Here is a 27,767-nt window from a genome sequence, read left to right on the forward strand (position 1 = left end):
GGCCCTATTAAGCCCTCCACCCCATTTTGGACACTTTCTGGGTTGGTAGGATGATTGAAATCTCTCATTCAAACCTAGAAAGGACAATAATGGGCCCCATAAGATCTTGGAAATGAGGGTACTACTCTAAGAAAAGAGAATGTGCATCATACAGAAGAAGCTAGGATCCACTACTGCTCAAGGCCTTTACAACACTGTTCCCCCTGCTCGGAATGCTTTTCCCTGCACCTGGCCAATTTGTACTTAACCTTCAGCTCTTGGCTCAGAGAATCTTTTCTGACCATTCTAACTTAGGTTCCCTTGCCCTCACTACCCATTATTCTGTCTTACCACTATGATTTCTTCCTTCATAATTCTTTTTTTTAAGATTTTATTTATTTTTGTGAGAGAGAGCGTGCACGAGTGGGAGGGGGCAGAGGGACAGGGAGAAGCGGACTCCCCACCGAGCAGGCAGTCCAACACAGTCAATCCCAGGACCCTGGGATCATGACCTGAGCCAAAGGCAGACGCTTAACTAACTGAGCCACCCAGGCACCCCTTCCTTCATAATTCTTACATTTAGTTTATAATTATACATTTGTTTACTTGATCAACATCTATTTCCTCCAATAGACTGTGAACTCCATGAGGGTAAGGACTGTATTTGTTTTGTTCATCAGTACTTTGCACAATGCCTGGGACACATATGGCTAGTGGATGAATGCAGTGGGTGAGGTCAGCGATGGGAGGGGTCCCTGGGGAAATGCTGAGCTTTCTGCCTGGGGCTGAGAGAAGTGGGGGAATTGAAGAATAAGAAAGAATGTTAGCCATGAGACACCTGGGGTCCACCACGCATGACTGGAGTTTTGCTGACAGAGAATCCACCAGGCAGGGGTCTAGCTTACTTCTGTGAGGAGTCTGTCCATGGAGTTTCTCTCTCCTCCGGCGTGGCAGTTCTGCTCCTCACCATACTGGGTCTGGAAGCTTTTGCTGGGAGTGCTGAAATATTTGGCCATGCGTCTGATTGTTTGGTTTTCCTCTTCAAATGCCTTCCACTGCTTCAGCTGTTAGATAAAAGAACACATGTTATTTATTTAATTACACTCCCAGAAACACATTCTCTCCCTCTTTTTCAAAACCATCAAGGCATGAGAGTGTCACAGATACACACATACGTATAAGCTAGTCTCTCCTCAAAATGTACTTTGGACCTTTTGGCTCCCTGAGCAGCGCCATGGCGGTCGGCAAGAACAAGCGCCTTACGAAAGGCGGCAAAAAGGGAGCCAAGAAGAAAGTGGTTGATCCATTTTCTAAGAAAGATTGGTATGATGTGAAAGCACCAGCTATGTTCAATATAAGAAATATTGGAAAAACATTAGTCACAAGAACTCAAGGAACCAAAATCGCATCTGATGGCCTCAAAGGTCGGGTTTTTGAAGTGAGTCTTGCTGATTTGCAGAATGATGAAGTTGCATTTAGAAAATTCAAGCTAATTACTGAGGATGTTCAGGGCAAAAACTGCCTGACTAATTTCCATGGCATGGATCTTACCCGTGACAAAATGCGCTCCATGGTCAAAAAATGGCAGACCATGATCGAAGCTCATGTTGATATCAAGACTACCGATGGTTATTTGCTTCGTCTATTTTGTGTTGGTTTTACTAAAAAAACGCAATAATCAGATTCGGAAGACCTCTTATGCTCAGCACCAACAGGTCCGTCAAATTCGGAAAAAGATGATGGAAATCATGACCCGAGAGGTGCAAACAAATGACTTGAAAGAAGTGGTCAATAAATTGATTCCAGACAGCATCGGAAAAGATATAGAAAAGGCTTGTCAGTCTATTTATCCACTTCATGATGTCTTCATTAGAAAAGTAAAAATGCTGAAGAAGTCCAAGTTTGAATTGGGAAAGCTCATGGAGCTTCATGGTGAAGGTAGTAGTTCTGGAAAAGCTACTGGGGATGAGACCGGTGCTAAAGTTGAACGAGCTGATGGATATGAGCCACCAGTCCAAGAATCTGTTTAAAAGTCAGACATTTAATGGTGACAAATAAAAAAATCATATTTGTGATGTTTAAAAAAAATGTACTTTGGAAAGTTCGCAGACAGCAATGACAGAAGGTATAGAGAAGGTTAAGGTCATTCTTAGTTTAAACAATGCCAAACGAAGAAGATGACAGGTCAATAAGATAGAATCATCTTAGCTTGACCCACCTACCTACCTATGGCCAGACTCCGTCGGGGTGAACCAGAGTTGAAGTACGCTTCTAGAGTCATATTCTCAAGCCAGAGGTTAGGAGCTTTCACAGGGTGAGGCAATCTAAACATTGTATGTTTCAAATGAAACTGCTTTTAGTTGTGAGTAGCTGTTCTTAATTATTCTCATTTGTGAAGTAATTGTGTGCTTACTGCTACTGAAAGCCCAGTCCCCGCCGGAGGACTTCTTGCCCAAATCAATAATCAAGTCTCAGACAGATAGAAAACCACAAATGTCAATAAAATTCAATAGAAATGACAGAACATTAGGTCTGAGAGTTGACTGTCCTTTTTACGTGACAAATGAGGAAAGACTCAGAAGGAGTATGACCTTTCCAGGCCCCACAGCTACTTAGCAGCACGGCCCCAGCTGTCACCAGGCCCTGTGCCACACCACATCTCCTCAGCACGGCTGCTGAAGACAGAGACTGGGAACTGTGGGGGGTCCTACAGAGGGTTTTTCAGGAGAAATTGGTTTTGAGAAACAATCTGTGGAAGCTCGGGCTGGTTTAATTTCTTAAGAACGGAAGTGAATACAGAACATTCACAAATGGGGGCATGTTCCTGGGCCTTCGGGATATTGTCTCCATGTGGTGAATGCCAGTAATGTGAAGGCTGGGGGTGGGGGGGTGAGGGGAGCAGCAGTTCTGGATGCTTCTCTTTCTCCCTTAAGGAATTCTCATCATTAAGGGTCCTAGTGATGTACGCTGGCTCTAGATAGGATGCTGAGTGGTCTGTAGGGAGCCTCACGGGGATCCTGGAATTTATTTGCTTACTCAGCAAACATTTATTAAGCTCTGACTATGGAGTGTAACCCAAATTTGGTAAAGTGGATAGGATTATAAATTCCCACCATCAACCGCAAAAAATTCTCACCCAAGTCCTCCTGGGTCCTCTGTTGACTCAGCACGAGTCCTTTATGGTATCAGGAGTCTGGGTGATCTGTGCTGGGTCAGGCTAGGACCCTCCCCTCTGGATGCCCTTCTCGAAGTCCCCCTCCCCAGGGGCTGTCAGCTCAGCTGGGGACTCAGGAGTTAGGAACCTGGCACCGCGCGGGGTCACTCTGTGGTCTTCAGTGGGTGGAGCAGACCTCCAGGGTTCTCCTAGCACTCACCCTAGCAGTGTTGCAGTGTCTCTGTTCCCTCCCAGGGCCCCCTCATTTCCTTAGCAGCATAGCTTTACGTTTCTCTCCCCCCAGCACCCCCAGTCTGAGCCCTCTGTGCAGGGCTGCTGGAAGAACTACTCAACATTGGTGTAAGGGCACCACCAGGGCTTCTGGGCTGTCTCACCCCAAGCTGGAGGGCACAGCCAGGGTGCCCCTTGATTAAATCCTCCTCCTCCCCTTTGTGGGGATGCTGGTCCCTAAGACTTGACCCTTCTGGCTTTCTGGACCATGGCTATAAATGACCCCCAGGTCACAATTTTAGGACCTCTCCATGGCACTTCCTCCAGAAGGCAAGCATTTTCTTGTTTTCTCAGCCTCTGGGCCATGTGGGTGTGGTAGGATGAATAATGTTTCCCCAAAGATGTTCTTCCCCTCCCAATCTCAGCAACTTGTGAATCTGTTACCGCACACGGTGAAAGGGAGTTTGTAAATGTGACTGAGTTCAGGATTTTGAGAAGGGGAGACTGTTCTCAATTATCTGGGCAAGGCCAATGTCATCGCAAGAGTCCTTATAAGAGGAAGGCAGGAGAGTCAGAAGAAGAGATGTTGACAGTGGAAGCAGAGGTCAGAAAGAGAGAGAGAGATGAAGGTACCACACTGCTGGCTCTGAAGATGGAGGAAGAAGCCATGAGTCAAGTAATGAAAGCAGTCTCTTGAAGCTGGAAAAGGCCTGGAAACACATTCTCCCCTAGACCTTCCAGAAGGAACACACACCTACTGACATCTTGATTTTAGTCAAATAAGGACCATTTTGGAAGTCTGACCTCCAGGGCTATAAAATAATAAATGTGTATTGTTTTAAGCTACTTGATTTTTGGTAATTGGTTACAGCAGCAGTAGGACACTAACACAGTGGGATTGACTCTCAATCTGTACCAGGTAAACCAGGGCCTTTGGAAGCTCAGCCCGTGTGCCTCTCTCACCTCCTGCCACTCTCCCCTTGATTCAGTTTGTACTTCAATAAATGCAAAGTGCACAAACATACCCTGTTCTGTCTCCTATATGTCTGCCTCTGGTCATGGTGTTCCCCCATCAAAAATGCCACCCACTGTCCTTCCCCAATCTGCTCAGTGAACTGTTATACCTCCCTCGAGACTGGGCCCAAACACCCCTTTTCTGAGAAGGTGTCACGGAGTTCCCAGACAGCCTGAGGCACCCCTTCCTCAGCATTAGGTAACATACCTTCCTCAGACACTTAACGCATGTATTATAATTCCTTTCACATCTGCTCCCTACTAGACTTGGAGGTGGGGCCATGTGTTGAACTACATGTTTCCTGCAGTTAGTAAGGGATGGGCAGATATGTGAACAAATGAAGGAAGCTTTCCTCTAGAAAGCTAGGGGGCACTGGGATGGATGTATACAGAGGACTATAAGACAGAGTAGAAATTCCTAAAGACCTTCATGGAGGAGCAGATGAAACATTTGGGGGATGCCGAGGAAAAAAAAAACATGTCCTATCTCAGAACCCACCTGCCTCTCAGAGTGAGAGGGATGGAGGGGGGATGTATATAGAGTTGGGTCACGTTCAGGTCATAAAAGCCGAGGCTGGCTCATTGCTGGGGATGACCTCAGTGTTTGGCATAAACACTTAGGCATTTCCTGAGGGCCTGTGTAGAGTGCTACTTGGCCCACTTGCCTCTTCAGCAATGTCATCCATTTCACTCAGCTTTCTAGCGCCACCTAGCTGCCCTGGGCGTATCTGTGCCTCGGCTTTCGTAAGCCCCTCCCATTAGTCCAGTCTGAAGGCTTAGCCACAAGAAGGCAGTCCACCTCCTGCTGCCTCCCCTCCCCATATAGCTCTCCTCACACACCTTTCCAAATTTGTTCAGCCGTCCTATTTTCCTGGAAGACACAGTGCAGGTATCACAAGGAGAATCTTTCTTCTACCAAAGGCCACTGAGCCAGAGAAGAAAATCAATTCAGAGGCATACAAAAAACTGACAAGCCTGTTACTTTTATATTTTGAAATAGCATTTACTCCCCTACACCTAAACTACAATAAACTATAACATATCTTTTTTGGTTTTAGATCATGGTCAGTTCAAGAGGAGAAAAAGCATGAGACAGAAAATAGAAGAGGAAAGAGAGTAAGAGAATGGAAGCTCAAGACGGCTAGGAGGGAAAAGGGGGGGGGGTGAGTCAGAGAGACGGAAAGAGAAAGACCCACACTGTCTGTCCACCCAGTTCCTATACCCCCTAATATTTCTATTTTCACTCCCACTTCAACAAACCAAGTGCTTGTTGCTTAGGTCAAAGCTGGAAGTGAGATTCCAAGCTGAACTTTGTCCTACATGTTTATGTCTGTGTGTAGATGGGAGTGGACCTAAATATTACCACTGAGGATTCAAACAGCAGGGACAGTGGAAGTCTTGCGTCTGAGGCTCAGGATGATGAGAAAGGGACAGAGGTGGGTGTGAAGGGAAAGTTACAAGTACGGCCACATCATGGAGGTTGCAGATTCACTCCATTTTCAGATAGAGGTCTTGTTTAGGTCAGGAAGGCTCTCCTCTAACAGTTCCTAGGTGATTACTTCTGCCCCAGATTATCTTGTTGTCTTTCAGAGATTCTTACTAGTTCTACGTTGTATCCTATATCTGTTCTCCATATTTTCTTAACTAGTCTCTCATTTTTTATCTGTCTCCTTGTTTTCTGTTTCCTTAAATTAATTCACTAATTCAGTATTTTGCCATGTCCCATTGTCTATTCAAGGCTTTTATTGGAATTTTAAGTTTAACACAATATTTTTTCATCCTTATTCAGTATTTCATGATCTAAGATTATGTCCTTTTCATGATGGTTCACTTGAGTTGAAGAGAGGCAATGTCCTTTGAATCCCATTGACAAGACAAATCAGATCTCTTCTAAAAACTATTTTACTTCAGGGGAAGGCAGCTTCTCCAAATCTTCAGAAGTTTGTGGTCCTGTTCTTATGAACTGCAGAATCTCTTCATAGGTCCTTTCCTCCTGAATTTATAGTCTTACATGAGAAGAGCTATAGTTTCCTAGTACAGTAAATATATTTGCTTTGCTTTTCACTCGTGGTCACAAGATGGCTGCCATAGCTCCAGGCATCACAAACACATTCAAGGTAGGAAGAAGGTAGAATAGGTGATGCCAGCCATGCCTCTAGATGTTTTTTTATTTTGTTTTGCTTTTTCAGGAAAGCAAAAGTTTTCTCATAAGTCTTCCAGGAACACTTTGGTATTCAAAACGGTATCACATGGGCACCACTAGCTATAACAGAGGTTGGTAAAGCAAGTGTTGAGCTCTTTCAGCCTATGTAGTGGAGATGAGCAAGGAAGAAAGGGGTTAGCAATGGATGGATGGGTTACCAATCAACAACATTGGCCACAGAGCCTAAGGAGTGGGCCACCAAAAGACCACTGCCTACTCCCTCTTTCCCATCTCCCAGAGAGGAACCACCCTTTTTGCTACACCCCAGACAAATAAGCCTCAGCTCTCATGGCTTCCTTCCAACTAGTTCTTATAACATAGAGATTTCAGCAAAAATTCCTTTAGTTTTTAGCAGAGATGCAATACCCATCCTTGGTTTTTAGTGCTGCTGCCACAGGTTTTTCTATATTTGTTTATTCTGTAGAATATTCTAATGAGAATTTATGAAAGGGAAGAAGAGTAAAGGCCTTTGCCTGTGTCACACCATCATGCCCCAAAGGGCAGTTGTGACCCTCCCCTGCCAACAGTTTAATTATCAGTTAGCTCCCTCATGAAGTCATTCATAGTCAACTTCAAACAGCAAAGGGAATCAAGATGGAGTCTAGAGGGAGTAGTGGGATGAGGGGGGCCTTGGGGGAAGAGAAAGAGATCTAGAGGGGAAACAGGACAGGTGCCTAATGCCAAGTTCATTAACTCAGATATATGTGGCTCAGTGGTACCCTAGGGCATAACATGAATAATTTAACATCAGTTTCAGAGCCCATGGATTCCTTCTCCTTTCCCTCTGACTCCTTTTCTTTCTCTTCACTGTCTGGATATTTCTGCTTCTATCTTCCTCCCTTGTGTGATTTTTTTTTCTTAATCCCCATAGTGTGAAACACATTTTTATTCAGTTTTTATTTCTCCTTATTGTAAAAAGAAATGTTCTATATTTTCTTCTAATGAAAAGAAAGAAAAAAAGCATTTTAAATTGCATAAATTTCCAAATGAGTTTTTCTCTGTGAATCTGCAATCTCCAATAGGAAAGAAAGAAAAGCTCCTCCCTCCCAGGCTAGTGAAAGAAATGACATTATCAAGAAGGGGGTACTGGGGATGAGTGAAATCGACGGGAGGGTAGGGGGACAAGCTGATCTGTGAGGCAGCCTGCCAGGGCTGGAAACATGCTGCTGTGCCCACTCAGCCACTCTGGCCTGCCCTCCTTGCTGACGTGGAGCAGAGTTGTCCTCTTCAGGAGAAGCGAGGAGGGAAGAACAGAGAGAGCCCGCTCGCGAGGAACTTGCCTTCCTTCTGACTCTCCAATAAATGATACCCAAAAGTCTCATTAGAAAACAAAGTGAGCAGTTTATCATGTCCAGGGAAGCCTCTGGAATGACCAAGAGGACTAACCTGTGAAATTCTCCCTAGAGCATACCTGGGGAACGAAGATGAAGCAGTTGATCGTGGTTGTGCAAACAAAGATACCTCCAGATGTGAGTCCAAAGATCAGGTTGGGCCAGGAGTACAAGTATCTGGTGACCACGAACAGAAGCCCAGCAGCCACTACTACGAGGTTGACCCCAACCATGATGGTTAAAGACTGATTCACGGGAGGAGAGCTGACGTGGTCAGTCAGGCCAGCCAGGTAGGCACCATAGAGCAGTAGCAGGCCCTGGAGATGGAGGAGAGAACCAGGCGCTGAGAGAAGCATAACTATGGGCTGAGTGTCAAGAGCAGGAGGGTTGGGACCAATTTCCTCCCCTTTAAAATAGGGATAATTGGACCTACCTTAAAGGGTCGTTATGAAGATGTACTAAGATAGCACATGGGGAGACCCTAAGGGCAGCCCCTTACACCTAATAGGTGCTAAAAATAAATGTGATTCTCCTCTCCTTCCCTGGGAATTCGTTTATTGGAGGTCAGCAAGTCAGCCATCAGACAGGACTCTGCTGGGACAGGGCACAGGACAGGATGGTGTAGGTGGGTAAGGAGCTCTACAGGACGGGCTGCTGGGCACTCGGAGGGCAGCGGGCACACCGTGCTGTCAGTGGTAAGGACTACCACACCTGCTGTGTGGTTTTGCACTATGTGGAGCTGAGGGGCACGTATAAGCAGAAACAGCCCTGTAGTCTGCTTGTCAAGCCGTGTGCCTTGGCAGGGGCAGCGCCCTGAGGAATGGGCTTCCCCCCCCCCCCCCGCCCCGCTAATTTTCCCAAAGGCACCATCTGCTTGCCAAGCTCTGCACCTGCAAGATTGCATCTGTCTAGAAGGGATGCCTTTTTCTAATTCACACAAAGGATCTCTATAGGCTAGCAGCGGCTCTGTGCCAGTGGGTGTTTATGGGAGATTGGAAAAAGAGAACAAAGGCAGGCTGGGACCTAAGCGAGGCTGTGGAGCAGGCACAGGCAAAAAAGGCTTCATCTATACCCTTCATCCTCTGTGTGACATTCCCTGCCCCCACCACCAGGAACCCAGTGCCCTATTCTTTCCTCTTTCCCATGAAAATAAAACTGCTCTCAGATTTCTCACTTGTACTACAGAGAAAATTACTCACAGCACTTTAAAGTGCTGCCTCTCCTAGAGGGAGCTGCATTGAAACAGAAATCAAAGCTGTAATCAATAATACATAATGTATAGATTCAACATACGTTCATCTGACTATGGACAAAGTATGTTAGGTGCAGGGTAGGCAAAGGTGTTACAAAGAAGAATAAGTCGTGGTCCTAGCTTTCGAGAAGCTCAGTCTGGTAGGGAGATTTAAGGGAAGCACACAGATGTCCATGTTTTGTCACACAGAATGTGAAGATGCCATGAGGATTGAGGTGGGGGTGGGAAGTATAGATATTCAGAGGGAGAACTAATAATGAAAGCAAGGCCAGGCATCAGCAGGGTATCTGCCAGTGACCCTGAAATCATACGATCTGACCAACTCTATCTGTAAGGACAGCCCTAAAGATAATTTTTTGGAAGCCTGGCTGTGCCGACAGTGAAGAAGTCAGCATGGCAGGGATGCCTTCTGGGCGCCCCTAATGCCTAGTGTCCCAGGAGGGGTTGGAGAGCCAAAGGTGGCCGCCCTGAGATCTGCAATGACTAGAAGACACAAGGTCAGGCCAATGGGCTTGAGTTTTGGGTAAGTGACACCATCAGGTGGCATCTGGCAAACTGGATCCTTAGTAATTTAATCAAAAGTAAATGAAATTAATTCTATGATTTTGAAATGTTCATGTCTCATTCTTTTAAAATGTTTTAACTCCATCAAAACTCTTGCCAAAAGGGAACTAGGTATGAATAAAGCCTGTCCACATCCATGACTTTTGTTTGAGTAAATCATATCTAATATTTGTGTCATCGGTATTCACTGCTGAGAAGTGTGGGGTGAGGGCAGTTGCCAGGCTTGGGTGGGGGTCCTGGAACGTAATGTGAAGATTTAAGTCATCCTCAGGAACTGCTCATTGACCAGGGAGCCCATGAGGGGCTGGCTCAGTCAGTTTTCTGATGCTTACCACTCTTTTCCTGTTTTCTTCCTTTGTCCTTCAGAAAGATTTTACAGTGAAATAAAATAGAAATGGGATTATATAAAAGGCAATGGAGAAAATAAATCAAGTTGAGGCACAAAGTGAGCTGCTATAGGGAAAGTGCCGAGTTTCTGTCCTGGGGAGAACATGTTTTTCTATAGGGCTCAAGAAATCAAACTGTCCAGGGGGCAGTGGAAGATTAATAATAATAATAACATCTAACATTTATTGAGCCCTTCCTATGGGCCAGGAGCGGTTGAGAAAACTCTGATCATGCACTAACTCTTTTGAAATTCAGAACAGTTCTTAGAGGATGTGGTCATCATCCCCATTTTACGTATGAGGGAACCCAGGCTCAGAGAGTTTAAATGAGGTTCAGGGTCAGCTACGAAGGGGCTGAGTCAGAACTCAAACCCTGTTCTGTCATATTCTGAAGTTCATTTTCTTAACTGTTAGCAAGAAGCTAGAGGTCAAGAGCGGTTTACTGCCCAGTGTTCGCTCTTAAAAACATTTCTTTCAAAGTAATATATTCACATAGTAAAAAAGCAATATTTCCCTATCCCAGCCCTACTTCTCAGAAGCATCCACTTGAACAATTTCCTGGTGGTGAAGTGAGTAAAATTTACCTTTAAAGACCACATAGTTCTACAAAAATTCCTTCTCTTCTGCCAGCTATCAGTCAGCCAGGCCTCTTTGTCCTGAGGATCAACAGGTAGTCTCTTACCACCCAGGGTTTGCCTAAGTGACATAAGCCTGCCCTATACCCCTCAGAGCCAGATTTTCTGTTTCTTCATGCTGACAACCAGCTAATAGGAAATTGGTTCTAAGAACCTCCTTTAGTGCCCTGTATAGGTATCCTGTACTTGCTAGAAATAATATCCCACTTTTGCCATCTAACAGAGACAAATGAGGTTAATTGTGGGAGATTCAGGGCAGTATGGGGACCCTTTGAGGCAGCTGGAACCACTCAAAAGACACCATGGATGTTGCCATCTGTCTGAGGGCCAGCCCTACTTCTGATCAGAGTAAGAAAGGTTGATGAAAGGCAGCAGGATACCTTGACCCAAATCTTGAAGAAAAACAGAAGGAGGTTAATCAGGGCACTCAAGAGAACAAATAAAGCTGGGTAAAATGTCTCTGCATAATCTCCCTTGCAGGGAGTTGGGGAAAAAACTGGTATTGCCAAATCAATTAAAAAAATCAGACCAAGAAATGAGAGAAACAGTGGGTGAATTTCACATGATTTAGGGGAAAATTGAATGAGGGGGTCCAAAGAGTTGGAAAAGTGACCCAATAAGGGTTGTAACTTTGAGATTTATGCATCAACACAGGTTTCCTCTGATTTCAAGATTCTTTGCAGAAATCACCTCACTAATTCCTCTAATTCCCTTTTCATGGCTATTTTGTTGGTGACAGATAGATTATATCCCAAGGATATGTGGTTACCAACCTTGCATACCAAAACAAGAGCAATCCAGACATCAGAGTACCGGGAAGCACAGAAGTGTGAGCTGGTCAGAGAGCAGGACACGTCTCTCCCTGTCACCTAGGAGGGACACAGAGTCAGGACGGAAGGAACCTACAATTACCAGGAACACCCAGGAGATCTTTGGGGACATCTGGAGCGTGAACTCTTCTACAGCATGTAATTTCCTCCTTAATATGTAAAAACTATAACATTTAGGTGACTCCATTATAATCTAGATGAAAGTGACTATGAGTTAAAGGAAAAGATGATAAAGTCTGGCTGACATGTGGATGCTTAGTGGTGGTGGGGCTTACTCCTCAGTTATGTGCTTTGCTACCACAGTGACTCAAATTAGTGTATCAGCAAAATTATGAATTATTTCACATCTTGTTTCTGCTATTTGTTAACAGTTGAAACTGTAAATACTAAATCTGCAAAGTCAAGATTCCACTGTATTCTTCAGCCCCTTGTGAGGCTGGAGACTTAATAATACTTCCTGTTAATCGAACTCTACGTAGTAGGCACAGTTGAGCCCTTTCCCTGCATTTCCCTTCATCTTCGCCACAGCCCTAGTAAATAAGAAACACTATCATCGCCACTTTACCTATGGGGAAACAGAGACTGCGAGAGGTTTAAATGACTCTCCCAAGGTCATATGGCTGGTAAGTGGGATTTGAAGGAGGGCTGACTGCCTCCCACGACCACCTCAAAATACCACTTTTACTTCTCAATAACTAGGGGAAGTCAACTTCCTGTGCCTGAAAGTTCTCATTACTGATCATGAAATAATCACAAAAGCAGAGATAACTGCCGGGCAGTTCTCATGTGCTGACATCTCAGAGGATGCTGCTGGAAGACACGTGGAGCAGGAGCAGGGGCAGTGGCCATGGTAGCACACCCTGCAGACAAGGGACAAGGCATTCACCACAGCCAAAGCTTCCGACTCTCCCTCCTTTTTGGGTCATTTATCTTCTTGTTGGGAGGATGACTGCAGAGTGAGTACTGCTCGGAGAATGACCCTAGTGTACCCACAGAAGCCAGTCCTCCCAGTTCGGGAAGTAGGTTGTCCAGGGATTGGGCCCCTCACCATCATACTGACACCGAGAATCTGGAGGCACTGGATGGGATCAGTCAGCACCCACGTCACAAGCAGGATCACATCAGCTATCACCAGGGCTGCCACCAACCCCAGTAGCTGCAGGTCTTTGATTATCTGCAAAAGAGTCAAGGTCATAACATTCCTTGGCTTGCTGGCTAAAGGACACAGGGGCTGGAGTATACTATGTGCTCTGAGCTAAATGTTCCAGGGTCAGCCCTCCCAGGGGGCTTCACATCCAGCCATCAAAGATGAGACACACACTATAGATGTACAATGGTGTCTATGTCCATGTCATCACCATCACCATTAAATGTTTTCATTTGTTTATCTGTTCCATATCCTGCCTTTTCTCACAAAGGATTAAGGAGTTTTATAAAATGAACACACTACTATTTCTAGATGTGTGCATATGAGCATATAGAGAGATATGAAAGTTTTCACATAAAACTGTTAACAACCGGGCGCCTGGGTGGCTCAGTTGGTTGGGCGACTGCCTTCGGCTCAGGTCATGATCCTGGAGTCCCGGGATCGAGTCCCGCATCGGGCTCCCTGCTCAGCAGGGAGTCTGCTTCTCCCTCTGACCCTCTTCCCTCTCGTGCTTTCTATCTCTCATTCTCTCTCTCTCTCAAATAAATAAATAAAATCTTTAAAAAAAAAACTGTTAACAACCATTAACTTGGAGGGTGGGATTGAAAGATGAGGGTGGTGGAAGAGAGATTACTGGCATTTTCTTTATACATATATGAATCATTTGACTTAATACAAAGAGGATGTATTACTTTTGTAACCACAGAAAGAATCAAAAATTGAAAAATATCAAGGAAAAGAGAAAAACAGGAGAATTAGGATGAATGGTCAGATGAGGAGAGTACATAGCCCTCATGAATTGGGGGAGAAATGTGCATCTGAGTTTTTGACAACCAATGAAATGAAGAGAGCACAACTAGTGACACGATTCATGGTGTCTGTAACATAAAAACACATCAGTCATTAGTTGCTTCATCAAACTGCTTACAATCAGTGATAATAAGAAAATATTCAAATCAACCAGAAAAAAAGCACACTATGTGTAGAGGAACAAAGACAAGGATGACATTAGATTTCTTATCAGATGAGGCCAGGAGAGAAGACAGTAGAGTGAAAACTTCAAGGTACTGAAAGAAGAAAAGAAAGCCTCAACCTGTAATTCTATATCCAGCAAAAGTAGCTTTCAGAAACAAAGGGGAAATAAAGACTTTTTCAGGTAAACAAAAGCTGAAAGAATTCAGCATTAGCACACCTGCATGAGAATGTTAATATCCTTAAAGCAAAAGGAAAATGATATCAGATGAAAATATGAACCTAGACAAGGAAATATTATCTTCATGGAAAAATATACATTGATTTTAATTGTTTAAATATCTTTAAAAGATAACCATTCAAACAAAAATGAGTAACAATTGTGTGGGGCTTATAACATATGTAGAAGTGAAAACAACACAAAGATCGGGAGAGGGGGAAATGGAAGCACACTGTTGTGAGATATTTATATGTATGTGAATACCAACTATAGCATTGTGCACAAACACTTACAGAAATTGAAGAGGAAGGAATACTTCCTAATTCATTCTATAAGGCTGGTATTATGCTATACCAAAACCAGGAAAAGATTTTCTTTTCTTTTTTTTTTTAAAGATTTTTTTTTTATTTATTTGACAGAGAGAGACACAGCAAGAGAGGGGACTTGAGCAGGGGGAGTGGGAGAGGGAGAAGCAGGCTTCCTGCAGAGCAGGAAGCCCGATGTGGGGCTCGATCCCAGCACGCTGGGATCATGACCTGAACTGAAGGCAGACGCTTAACGACTGAGCCACCCAGGCGCCCAGGAAAAGATTTTCTAAGGAAAGAAAGCTATAGAACAACATCCCTTAAGAACACGAGTATATATAATATAATATATATATATAATATATATATAATAAAATAAAATTTAAGCAAAATCTTATGAAAAGGAGTTCAACAATAAAAGAAGAGGTTAATACATCATGACCAAGTGGAGTTTGGAAAATAGGGCTGGTTTGAGATCCTAAAATCATTTAATGTAATTCCACCATATGAACAAACGAAAAAAGAAAAAAAAAACATATAATCAATAGACACAGAAAAAGCATTTGACAGAACCCAACATCAATTCTTTAATAAAACCCTAGTTTAGTTAATAAAACCCGAGTTTATATTTAGTTTTTGAAATACTGAATGCTCTTCCCATAAAGTCAAGAATAATTCAAGGATGTCTGTGTTCAGCATTTGTATTGAATATTGTACTAGTGTTTCTAGACAGTGCCATCATACAGAAAATTGGAAAGAAACTATTCACAGATAATATGATCATCTATGTAGAAAATCTGATGGATCTACAAAAAGATCTGATGGATCTACAATCTGATGGATCTACAATAAGTAGTTCAGCAAGTAGTTTAGCAAGGTTAGAACATACAAGAGCAGCATATGAAAATCAATTGTATTTCTATATGTTAGCAACAAAAAAATCAGAAAGTGAAATAAAAAACAATAACATATAATAGCATAAAAATTAAATACTTAGGAATAAATCTGATAGAAGATGTGAAAGACCTCCACTGAAAACTATAAAAAATTGCTGATAAATATTAGAAAAGACCTAAGTAAATGAAGAAATATATTGTATTCAAAGGCCTATCTCCCAAGAGCACGGGCACATAGCCTTCATTGCAAGTCAATTATGCCTCAATAAAGCCATTTTTTACAAAAAAATCTGTGTTCTAGAAGGATAGATCAACTTCTTGTCCTTTAGTCAATTTTTTTTTCATATTATGGTTACTCACAGCTGAGGTTTTTATCAATATTCACTGAATAATGACTGATGAATGTTTGCAAAAAAAAAAAAAAAATCACTCCAGAGAAGTAAACTCCAATTTGAGTGATATATTGGGTCTGGGGAGGACCTATAGGCAAAGAATTTGATGATCAGATTTTGAGGTTTGGGCAGGGAACCTGATAAAATGGGGAAATGTGGTCAGGACTACATCTGATGTCAGGGATATAGGTGATCTGGCTGTCACACAGCTTTTAGGATTGTTTCTATCTGCTGAATGGATGTCCTCTTCTTTGCTCACTGCTCCAGGCCCATCCTTCTTAGTGTAGAGAATGGCCTTCTACATGGAAAAGAACTGGGCTCCAGTAAAGGAAATAACTGCTTACTTGCTATAGCTTCTCTGTGATCACTGTCCCTCACTCCACTTTCAGCTCACACTTGTGCCAAGCAACAGTCTCTCTGGGCATCTTGTTCTCCCTCACACTGTTTCCAGATGTTGGCCAGTTCACACAATACCACCCGTACCAAGGCCTGGGGTACATATGAAGCAGAACTATGTTCAAAGGCCTATCTCCCAAGAGCACTAGGGCACAAGGCACATAGCCTTCTAGGCTTGGGGACTTAAGAGGCCACACAACTCCAAGATTTGAAATGAAGAGCAGAAACTTCAGATTGCCATAAAAGGGCCTACCCAGTAATCTGACACAAACTTCCCTAGGTTATAATCAATAATAAAGCTGTTGTTTGCAATCAAGCACTGGTAAGAAACTGCTGCCTACTCACCACTCTCTTGTCCGGGACCCTCTGCGTAAACACCTTGTAGAGTCTCCAGCTCTTCCCTAGAATGGGGCCAAACACAAGGGAGGTCCCAATGCACAGCATGGATAGTCTTATCTACAGGGGGAAAAGGACAGAAGCAAGAGGCATGAGAGGGACGTTTGTTGTTCTCCACATTCTGATCTGCAAAGCCTCAGTCCACACAGGGCATGAGGCAGGATGTGGGCCGCACTAAACATTCCAGGGATCACCCCTGAGAGTGCCCATTCCAAGGATAAAGGTAGCCACCACTACAGGAGGTGCTCATTTAAAAAAATATCAAAAGTTGGACATTTTGTTCAAAACAAAAACTTAAGATTTAACCCACCTGAATGAGAGTTTCCATTGAGCCTCCCACTAAAGCATCTCGATCTTGAATCCCAAAGAGGTAAACACTACTGTAAGTCAGACAACTGCCAAGTAAGGTCACAATGTTCAGATTGGGACTGGACATCTTCACAATCCTAAAGTGAATCAGGAAGAAAGACACTTAGAGTCATGACCCTTTGCCGTGAGAGTGAACAGAGCTTCCTTACCAGTATAATCTCCAATGTAACCTCGTAGGGAAGGGCCACTGCGAAGAAACCACTTTACAGCCCTGTAAAAAACTGTTAGGATTTATTTAAATTTATTTTCAAAAAGAACTAAATTCTGGCATTTCTCCAAGTCTTTAAAAAAAGGCCAACTTCTAAAAAACAGGTGGTATCAGAGAAGAGTTAGGACTTTTCCATGAAATTTATGGTTGCTAAGAGACTGCTATATGCAACCTAGTGAATAAATAACTAGCAAGTAGTTACCTAAAGAGATACAGCTTGGTGGCTTTAGAAATGAGCTGTAAGGTAAACTACTATTTGGAAAAGCTTTGTGATTTTTTTCATAATTTACTCTGTTTGATATGTAAAATTGTTTTTCCTTTCTCTGCTTGACCAAAAGAGAAAAAGGAAGCAGGGATTGAAAGTGGGAAATTTGGGAAGGGTTTCTGCCAAACAGTTTTAAAAGAGTTTACGGAACAATTCAAAGATTAGAGGGAGGTGTGGACAATCTGGGTGTCAGACAGACCCTGGGCACCAATGGAGGCTCAGGACAAGGTAAAAACGTGTGGATTGGTTAATTTAAGGGGAAAACCAGGCTTATTCTGGACAGTGACTGATAACAATTAAGAAAGAATGTCATTGTATTTAAGAGTTTTAGTCTAATTAGTGTATTCTACATAAATTCAATATTTACATTAATAGTCACTTGATAATTACACTTATTTATACTTTCATTTTAAAATAATAACTGAGGAGGAAAGCACTCTTATCTATGTACCTGGATTACCCGGCTGACCGCTTTAAAGTCAAGAGCCAAGGCAAAACCAGCTACTTAGTGCAGCCTAGTTTAATGACAGGCAAAGTACTCAGAGGCATTAAACAGTTTGGCAGTGCTAGACTTGCAAACATCATAACCAACAATGGCTCACCTTGATTACTTTGTGGCTGGCAGCATAATTACATCCACACACATGAAAATACCAAGCCACTGCCCTGGGACTCAGACCCCAAGTACAGATAATGTAGGCTAGTAAGTCCAGCTGAGCTTTACCTTGTCTTGGAGCAAAAACCTTCATTTTTTTTTTCTTCCTCTAAAAATGAAAACAAGTTTCATGGATTCCCCTTATAAAAAGGGGTTAACAATAATACATCCCTCTCCCCCTGCCAGAGTTGTAAGGACTCAGGGAGGTAATATAGCAAATTGTGTGGCACAATGCCTGGTGCAGAGTAAGCATGTAGCCAACATTAGCTAGTGATATTATTAATCTCACCATCTTCAGACTTTAGAAACCTACGAATCACCTTTTCCTTTCCTGTTTCTTTTCTTTTCTTTTTAAAAGATTTATTTTAGAGAGAGAACGTGCTTGTACGAGCGAGTGGGGGGGGAGGGGCATAGGAAGAAAATCCTCAAGCAGACTCCCTGATGAGTGGGGAGCCTGACCTGGGGCTTGATCTCATGACTCATGAGATCATGACCAGAGACAAAACCAAGAGTCAGTGTTCAACCAACTGCACCACCCAGGCACCCCACCTCTCCTGTTTATCACCTATACCCAATCAATCTATATCTGTAGAACCTGTATAAACCTGGATTATCATTTCAAAAGTCATTAATGAATTCTGATGCTTATATGACACCCATCAGCTCACAGGTATGATGTTTTAAAAGTCTTCATGAAATATCGGTTTCTGAACTTAGCTGAAACTCAGCTGCCCATGTTTCACAGCCACACATCTGTGTTGTCCAGATCACTGATGGGTAGGTTTCTTTCTTAATTCTTCTCTGGGGCCATTTTATTTGAACACCACTCTATAATCAGATCTTCTTTGTGTTATTCAGTACTGCATGCAAACTTGATTTAGAATTTCTCACCCTCCTGACTTAGGAGGAACTGAGTTTATTTATTTTCTTTATTTTTATTTTTAATTATTTTTTATTAACACATAATGTATTATTTTTTTCAGTTTAGTTATTTTTGACAAAATATACATTACATAGCCTTCACATCTCAGAAGTTGATGCAAATTCATTTTCTAAATGGACATGTTGTGGACTTATATATATATTTATATTTTTCATAAAAAATTTTACTTAAAACTTCCATCAGAAAAAAAAATGAATAGAAGATGATTTACATCTTTTGTTTGGTGAAGTTAACACCTGTGAAGTCACTGAAAGGTGAATCATCTCCTATTCAGCAGCTGAATTATGTATGTCTGGGGAATGTCTTTGCTACTTTAACAGGAATTCAACTACCAATGTCACTTATATTTTTCTGTTGAACTAAAAGATGAAACCTACACATGCTAAATATTTCAATTAACCACAAACATATAATTTCCACAAAGCAAGAAGATTTCAATATTATATACTTAATTATAAATATTTAGTCCCATTGAGATTACCTATGTTGCGTTTATAAAGAGATAAAAGCTTGGACTGGGTTACTACCACTCAGAAACAAGGTGTTTTTTTTTTAAGGATTGTACAGCTATCTCATCTTTCTTTCTTCATTTATTAATTGGCAACGTAAGACAAGAGCTTTCTTGATTTTTCTATTCTCAAGTCTCAATATAAATAGATAAATATCCATCTATATCTGTAGAGACTGTATAAACCTGGATTATCATTTCAAAAGTCTTTAATGAATTCTGATACTTATATGACATCCATCAGCTCACAGGTATGATGTTTTAAAAGTCTTCATCAAACATCGGTTTCTGAATTAGAGGTTTATTATACTTGCTCTGGAGGACTGACTGGTCATCCTATTTTTTCTTCTTAATTCTGGTTATGAACTGAATTCGGAAACATGGCTTGCAAATAGGGTTGAGGGTACTTCTTGTGGCTATTAGAAAAATTTCCTAAAATGTCACAGGGCCATGGTTTCTAAAAAGCTATATGGGTGTCACTAAGATTTAAACATATCTAAAACCAAGTATGTGTCTTTCTAAAAAGATTTTTAATAAAACACTTAAGATTAAATTGTGAGTTACCTGAATTTCTTTTTCAATCCACTGTTTTTGATCCATGCTACAGTGGGATTATAAATCTACCTCAGCTGGATATGTTCCAAACCGCTTTATTATAATGTTGTCTCGTGTGTTTCAACAAATAGTGATCATTTTGCTACTTTGCTTATTTCTAATGTTTTAGGTTCAAAATCTAAACCCAATTCAAATTCTGTATACCTCAAAGCAATATTTATGTGACTTCTAATCATATGTGTTCTAATTCTGTATCATAATGGTGAGAGTAGCTTGGCCCTGTTCCTCCCTCTCCTGTGTGGGCCACCATTCTAGGAGACCATCCTAGGAGATTTCATTAACCTTCCAACCTCCAGAGTTCTAAATTCTTTTATCATAATGACTTCACTTTATTCTGCTTTTAGATACCCATCCCCAGGGTTGTACCTTGGATGTTACAATCATTCAGAATGATTCCACTTCCGAAATTTTGAAAACCAATATTCCCCTCTTTGATCCAAAATTGAACTCTTAGTCTTCTCCCTGGACCTGTTCTCCTCACATTCTTCCCTAGTTCAGATAATAGCAATTCCATCTTTCTGTTTGGCTGGACCAAAAATCTTGAAGTCATCCTTGACTCTTGCTCACCACCCACATCCAATCTGTCATGAAGTCCCACTGGTTCTATCCTTGAAATACATCCAGAATCCAACTACTTACCACCTCTGTTGCCACCACCCTGATCAAAGTCTGACTTTGCATTTCTCATTTGGATTATTACAATAGCCTCCTAACTGGTCTCCCTGCTTCTACTCTGGGCCCTTCCTAAGTCTATTTTCAACATAGCAGTCATAGCAATCCATTAAAGGTAAATCAGATCATGTCACTGCTCTGTTCAGAAGGCTGCAGTGCAGTGCCTTTCTAATTCACTCAGAGGAAAACTCAGTCTTTACCAGAGTGTACAAGGCTTATATATTTGGTCCCCATTATCTATCCCATTTCCTACTTCTTCCTCTTGCCCACTCCACTCCACACAGGCCTCCTTGCTATTCCTTGAAAACACCAGGCACTCACACACTTCAAGGCTTTGAAGTGGCTGTTCTCCCTGTCTAGAATATTCTAATTCATATATTTGCATGGCTCATTCCCTCTATCCTTTTATGTCCTTGTTCAAAAGTTACCCTCTCAATCAGGGCTACCACCCCATTTAAAATCACACTCTTTCTCAGAATTCCAAATCCTTTTTATCCTGTTCGATTCTATCTCCACCCCACCACAGTACTTATTACTTTCTAAACTATTACATAATTTACATATTTATTATTGTTTATTGTCTTCTCCTCCCAATTAGAATTGTTCATGATGTACTCCCATCACTAGAACACTACAAAGCATTTTGAAAGCACTCTGTAAAGGGGCGCCTGGGTGGCTCAGTTGGTTAAGTGTCTGACTTTAGCTCAGGTGATGATCTCAGGATCCTGGGATCAAGCCCCACATTGGACTCTGTGCTCAGCAGAGAGTCTGCTTCTCCCTCTCCCTCTGCCGCCTCTGCCACGCATGCTCTCTCTCTCTCAAATAAATAAATAAAATCTTAAAAAAAAATAGAAAGCACTCAGTAAATACCTGACGAAAGAATGAATAAGCCCCCTGTTCTCCAGCCCTCTCATATGCCCACTTCTAACACACTTGCTCATTGACAGACCTCCCGTTCCCTGGCTCTTCAGCTTCCTTGCAGTCTGTCAGTCTCTCTTCCTTTCTGTACCCAATGTGAAGCCTCTAGTTGGTCATCTGAACTGTTCTCTCGGCAACATCCACTTCCTTTTCCAAACAAGCTCTTTCACTGCATCTATCTGAAAAAACTCCCATCAAAATTTCAATCCATTGTCTGCCTTTATATCCAAGCAGCTGAATGTTGGAGAAAATTTTATAACTTTGCAGACTGTTGCCACCAAAGTCAATGGCCTCTAACATTAATTAGCAGGGCTTACTGTACTACCAATTAATCTTTTTATTTGTTCTATGAGGTATGCTTCACATTTTCTTTGTGAGTGACCCACCTCATTGGATTCAAAGAAATAAGAGCACATATCTGTCTGGATGATGCCCTCAGTCTAGGTTTGGTGCCCTCCTCTATGGCTTTATAACACCCCAGGGTATATGTGCATCACTACAATTGTCATGTTATATTACCAGCTTTTTATGTTTGTCTCACTAGACAGTTTCTATCCCTCAAAAGCCAGGCTGTTTCTTATTTATCTGTATCTCAGCTCCTAGCACAGTCTTTGCAGAATGGCAAGTGTTCCATAACCATTTGTTGAATGAATGAATGAATAAATTCATTAATAGATATGAAAGACCCATCACTTCTTCCTTTCTTTGGCCTGTTGCCTAATCTCATTTTTCCTTGGCAACCTTCTCCTCTGTTAGGCAGAAGGATGAGGCTCTCATCCTTCCAAAAGGGTGCCAAATGGCTCAAAAGCAGCAGAGATCTCTGACAATCAGAGGGAAAGTCAAGAGTTGGTTCATGTCTGTGTGTTAAGACAAAAGGGGTACATTCTTAGTTATGGTAGGAGTTTTAGGAAGCCCCTCCTGGAATGGCTGAGATCTTCCTGGCATTATTGAACACAAAAGGCCCAAGATATTTTGGGTGCCTCACACTTCCGTAGACAATGGGTTTTGAGAAATCTCCACACCCCAAACTGTCACTCAAAAGTCTTGTCGTTCGGGTGATCCACCCCTTTGCTTCCCCACTCAGCATGGTGCTGGGAGAGTCTAAAAATAAATGAGAGAAAGAATCCTAACAGGAGGCTGGTGAAGCTTCTCTTTGTTCCTAGGAAAGTGCAGCGTCTTGGGGATGTGTATATTCATATATGCATGCACACATATGTGTTTACTTGTCTCCAGTGAAATCAGGCCACTTGAAAGATTCCTTTCCATTGGTTGAATTCTTCCTGGAGAATTCCCCCAGGAAATGCTTTTGTCCAATGTGTCTCTTACATCATGTGTCGAGGGCTATGGAGGCCCCGTGATATGATGACAGGCCTTGTCAAGCAGGTGATGGATGAGCCCTCATCTTCACGACCACACAGATTACAGTCTCAGCTGACATCTGCTCAGAGGTTAATAGCATGCATCCCATTCTCTGACTTCAGAAAATCTGCTGATCTTGGACTGAGCTAGGCCAGGACGCATGCCTTCTCTTTACATCCTTGTAGCTACTAAATTATGTTCTGTAGCAAGCTAAAACACTCAGTACTGCCTCTTGTCCAGGGTGGGCCAGGCCTCTCTAAATTTGCCTGCTTTCCTGTAGTTGTAAGTGCTTGTGTAGCTTTGTTTTACATGGAGAGCAGGCTCCTACTGCTATTCTGTCAGTTCAGGCCTGCTGCTGCTGAAGCTGGAGATGAACTGGAAGAACAAAGACATTCTGCCAGCAAGATAGCTAGATGATTAGCAGTGGTTGGACTCGATGACATCTACTTTCCTTTCCAGCTCTCCCCTTCTAAACTTATTGCAGAGGCAAGTTCTTTTTCTGCTACTGCTGGCTTATTAATAAGCCAGTCATACTTTGTATTTCTGCCTCTACCTTAAGCAGGAACAAGAGGCTGACGTGGTTATCAGAGATGCTTTAGAATTTACATCTCAGTCAATCAATCAATTAATCACCAAAACATTTAGCTATTAAGTGCAAAAGAAAACTCGCTAACGATCCTGCCCCCAAGTTTCCCTTTAGCAGATGACCTCAGTGTTTCCATATTTTATTAGTTATTATCTTTTTAATGATCTTCCTATGTCAAACATTAATTTAACAATTCCTAAATATCTATTTGTTAAAGTATTAAGAACTGGAGATAGGAAGGCAAATGAGGTTTAATTTCTATCCTCAGCTCATTTGGACACTACCTCCTGGTTTCTAACTTTTTCACTGCAAAGACAATCTTCTTATTCTGCCTTTTTTCTTTTAGAATAGAAAAAATTTTAATTTAATGTTAGCAGTTGTTTTCTCAGTATCACTGGGCCATTGAATAAAATCTATGTATATGAATGTATGCTCATTATAAATATTTGTATGTGAATATGCATATAAATTTCCAGAGAACAAATTTCGGAATATATAGCTCTCCTAGACTATGTAAATAGGCCAAAGGATCATTTTTAAAATGTGTTCTTGCAAATATTTTTAAAGCTGAAACGTGGAAATTTAGATATAAGGCCAAATGCCCATTACTTCATGTTACCAGCTCACATTTAGGACAGTAGTGAAAAAGCATACTGATGGATTCAAGATAAGCTGGTGATGAGAGGGAGGAAAAAAGCCCCAAAGTGTACCCTTACTAGAAAGGAGCTTGTACGGCTTTAATTAGGAGTATTATGGACACATTCCACATCAATTTAAAAAAATTAGTTTCTAAATATATTTTTGCCCATGTCTCATGCAATTGTAATATATCTTAAATGTGTTTTAAAATGCCAGGGGGAAAAACGCTAGAAACACAAAAATCGTCTCCTGTCATATAACCTCGGACCCTAGAGTGTAGGCATGTGTTTTAATTTATGAAGCAGTGATTTCAACTTCCTTTCTCTCCTTAGCCGCAGGGGAAGGCCTTGAGCAGACCCTTGCAGGAGACTGTAGCACTTCCGAAAGGGCACAGCAGATGCCCTGATTTTAAGTAGAGCATAAAGCACAAGCACATTTGGCCCCGTGAAGCAGCCAATCATAGGGAGTCTGCTGTAAACCAGAATATTATCTATTGTCTAGCAGGTGACATGTCCATCGATGTCTCTGAGGCACGGAGCATTCGCCAGCCATGTTGGAAAGGTTTCCTTCCTCTCCTTCCCCTTCTTTCTGGTCTTCAGGATTGTAGCAGGAGAACTTGGGGCTTTGGTGAGTCTGAGAGGAATCCTGAGTAGCTACAGCTGCTGGAGTCACTCTCTGCTGGGCCAGAATCTGGGAATCCTTGACGCAGGGACTGGGTTTTACCTAGCTTTGCCCTGTAGTGCCTGACACAGGGCCCTGAACCTCGTGGAAACTTACTGTTTGCTATCCTGGGTAAATCATTAGAGTTAGAAGGCTCCTAGAGGTCCAGTACTTAACAGAGATAAAAGGGAGACTGCCAGCAAGGCACAAAAGCTTGTTCCCCACCACTCTGCCCCCAGGAATTGCCAAAGACAGGATTGGAGTCTGAGTGTCATGAGGAGCACTGTTTAAATCAGGGATTGGGCCTAACCTTCCCATTTTATGACGAAGGGACCCTGCATGGCAGTTTTGTACCCAGACAGGGACCACAATAGGACAGCTAATGCAGATGCCCTGACTCCTGGTTCCCTCCCGTGTTCTTTCACTTCTGCCCTAGGTTACCCTGGCCACCTGGGACCCAGTGTCCACCCTTCTGATAATGAACTTCTGCTAGGGGCCTTCTTGACCCTGGTTTCTTTTTTCTTTTCTTTTTTTCTTTAAAGATTTTATTTATTTATTTGACAGAGAGAGACACAGCAAGAGAGGGAACACAAGCAGGGGGAGTGGTAGAGGGAGAAGCAGGCTTCCCGCAGGGAGCCTGATGTGGGGCTTGATCCCAGGACTCTGGGATCATGACCTGAGCCGAAGGCAGATGCTTAACGCCTGAGCCACCCAGGCGCCCCTTGACCCTGGTTTCTAATGTCCAGCAGTAGCACTGGTGGTTGGCCAAGGCTTTTTACCTGCCTCCTCAACCAAGGCTCCTCAAAGGCTCCATTAGCTGGCATTTATCGTCAAGCTGACAGAGAGGAAATCCTGAGTCCTCTGGAGTGCCTTCTGCTGGGCTTTGCCTGCCCTTCCCAATTCTGAGTACTGGCCTGGACCTTGGACATTGTCATGGCTCTTGGTTTTACCTACTGGCTGGAACCCCACACTGCATTTTTGCCACAAAGGGCTTTGGGCTCTTGGTTTCCATCATTGCCTAGAGTCTCTGAGTCTTGGCCCCAGCATGGCCTAGAAGTGTCTGTCCTAGGCTGTGACAGGAGTTGTGTGTTCTGTCCTGTAATCTGATGTGAAAGGAACAACTGTTAGATAATCTGTGTGTGTTTAAGCAGCTTTTGTGGATTAACGCTGAAGTTAACATGATGTAGTGGGAAAAGCATGGGCTTTGAAATCAGACTGACTAGACTGCCTAGCTGTGTATGGTGGATGATTTGCCTAACCATGCTGAGGTGGTTTCTTTATCTAAAAATGGGAAAAATAATATTTATCCTCTTGAGTGCTATAAAGGTCAGAAATAATGCATCTAAAATAAAAAGCACGTAAGAGGCCTGTAATAGAAAGTAACAACTGTTCATTTTAAGTTAAATGGTCTGAATTACACATATAGGGACTAAATGCTGATTTTATGATGAGTTTGAAGTACTGAAGAATCTTGAAGTACCTCTAAATCATCAAAAATTACATTGCAGTCAGAATCATTTGAATGTATGTTTTTTCTATTTCTTAGAATATTGACAATGATATGGAATAATATTAAAAAGAGTAGCCAACATTGATTATATATTTAATATTTGCTAGGCAGTTGCTAAGGGCTCCACATACTCTATCTAATGCAATCTTCACAGCATTCTGAGATACACAGCATCATTACCCTTACTTTTAAATAGGGAGATGGGATTCAGCGCGAAGTTCCATAAGGCAATCGAGTCACATGCCTAGTAAGAAATGGGGCTAGGACTGACGTGGAGTTTGATTCCAGAGCCTGGGTTCTTTCACTGCTGACACACTTAAACTTTTGTAAACATTGTTAAGGAGTAACCCTTATCCCCGTCTCTCTGATTTCCCACTGAGGCCTATTGAGGAAAGGTTTTCCTTCCTCTCTTCCCACGTGGGAAACTGCTGAGGAGGAAGCTTTCACCTCCCTCTTCACCTCAGGACCCACACTCCCCCAGGTGGGCAGGGGTAAGCCCTCAGACTGGAGAGAGGTGAACAGGCCTAGGCCAAGTTCTACCAGAAGGTCTCCAAGGCAGGAGTCTGTCCTCTTCTCTTCTCCTTCCCCATCTCTACCAGGCAATGAGCTCTCCTCCTCTCCCTGGCCCCCATTTTAGCATCATGTCAAGGAGCGCTTTCTAATTTGGCTTTCACCCGCAATCCCTGTGCTTTCTTTTCCTCAAAAAACTTTTTATTTTGAAATTATCTGAGACTCATAAGAAGTCGCAAAACAGTTTGACCTTTAACCCAGCTTCCTTCAAAGACGACATCTTACATAACTAGATTACATTATCAAAACCAGGAAACCGACAGTGGTGCAATACTATTAACTAAAGTATAGAGTCTGAATTTCACCAGTTTTTATATGTGCTCTTAGTGTGTGTGTGTGTAGTTTTATGAAATTTATCATATATACAAATTAGTGTAACTACCACCATAATCAGTATACTTAACTGTTTCATCGTGCAAACAAAACGACCCTCAGACTATCCTTTATAGTCACATCCTCCCTCCACCTATAACCTCTGGCAACCTCTCATCTATTATCACTATAAATTCATCCCCTGATAAAACAATATAAGTAGAATCATACAGGGTGTAACCTCTTGAGATTGGCTTCTTTTATTCAGCCTAATGCCCTTGAGATTCATCCAAGTTATTCAATGTATTAATAGCTTGTTCCTTTTTTTGTTGGGTAGTGTTCCATTATATGGATGCACCACAGTTTGTTTATCCATTCACATGCTAAAGGATGTTTGGGTTGTTTCTATTTTTTGATTATTAAAAATAAAGCTGCTGTAAACATTTGTTTTTGTGTTTTCACTTTTCCAGGAGTAAATACTCAGGAGTACTATTCCTGAATTACACAGTGAACATATGTTTGATTTTATACAAATTTGCCAAATTGTTTTCCAAAGTAACAGTACCATTTTTTTTCCTTTTAAGATTTTATTTAAATTGTAGTTAGTTAACATACTTTACTATGTTAACATTAGTTTCAGGGGTAGAATTTAGTGATTCATCAGTTGCATATAAC

The 27,767-nt window shown here is 42.1% G+C and overlaps 1 protein-coding gene, 1 long non-coding RNA gene and 1 pseudogene across 2 annotated transcripts in view; 2 read left to right on the forward strand and 1 right to left on the reverse strand.

Annotated features, from left to right (window-relative positions):
* The window catches only part of LOC141373007 (uncharacterized), a 69,864-nt gene extending 64,375 nt beyond the window's left edge, over positions 1-5,489 (forward strand). Inside the window, exon 7 of the long non-coding RNA XR_012378620.1 lies at positions 5,437-5,489. This is a non-coding gene — a long non-coding RNA (uncharacterized lncRNA). The remainder of the gene's footprint in view (positions 1-5,436) is intronic.
* Positions 1-27,767, reverse strand: part of GPR156 (G protein-coupled receptor 156) — an 83,504-nt gene that overhangs the window by 6,693 nt on the left and 49,044 nt on the right. Inside the window, exons 4-9 of the mRNA XM_025874851.2 lie at positions 16,614-16,749; positions 16,253-16,363; positions 12,628-12,753; positions 11,523-11,618; positions 7,993-8,229; positions 885-1,043 (exon numbers count right to left, since the gene is read on the reverse strand). Coding sequence (XP_025730636.1) covers positions 885-1,043; positions 7,993-8,229; positions 11,523-11,618; positions 12,628-12,753; positions 16,253-16,363; positions 16,614-16,749 — 865 coding nt within the window. The remainder of the gene's footprint in view (positions 1-884; positions 1,044-7,992; positions 8,230-11,522; positions 11,619-12,627; positions 12,754-16,252; positions 16,364-16,613; positions 16,750-27,767) is intronic.
* Positions 1,188-2,054, forward strand: LOC112826669 (small ribosomal subunit protein eS1-like; annotated as a pseudogene).

This window comes from Callorhinus ursinus, unplaced genomic scaffold (assembly GCF_003265705.2).
Source record: "Callorhinus ursinus isolate GAN/ISIS: 27379988/994484 unplaced genomic scaffold, GSC_fseal_2.0 scaffold1, whole genome shotgun sequence".
Lineage (NCBI taxonomy): Eukaryota > Metazoa > Chordata > Mammalia > Carnivora > Otariidae > Callorhinus > Callorhinus ursinus.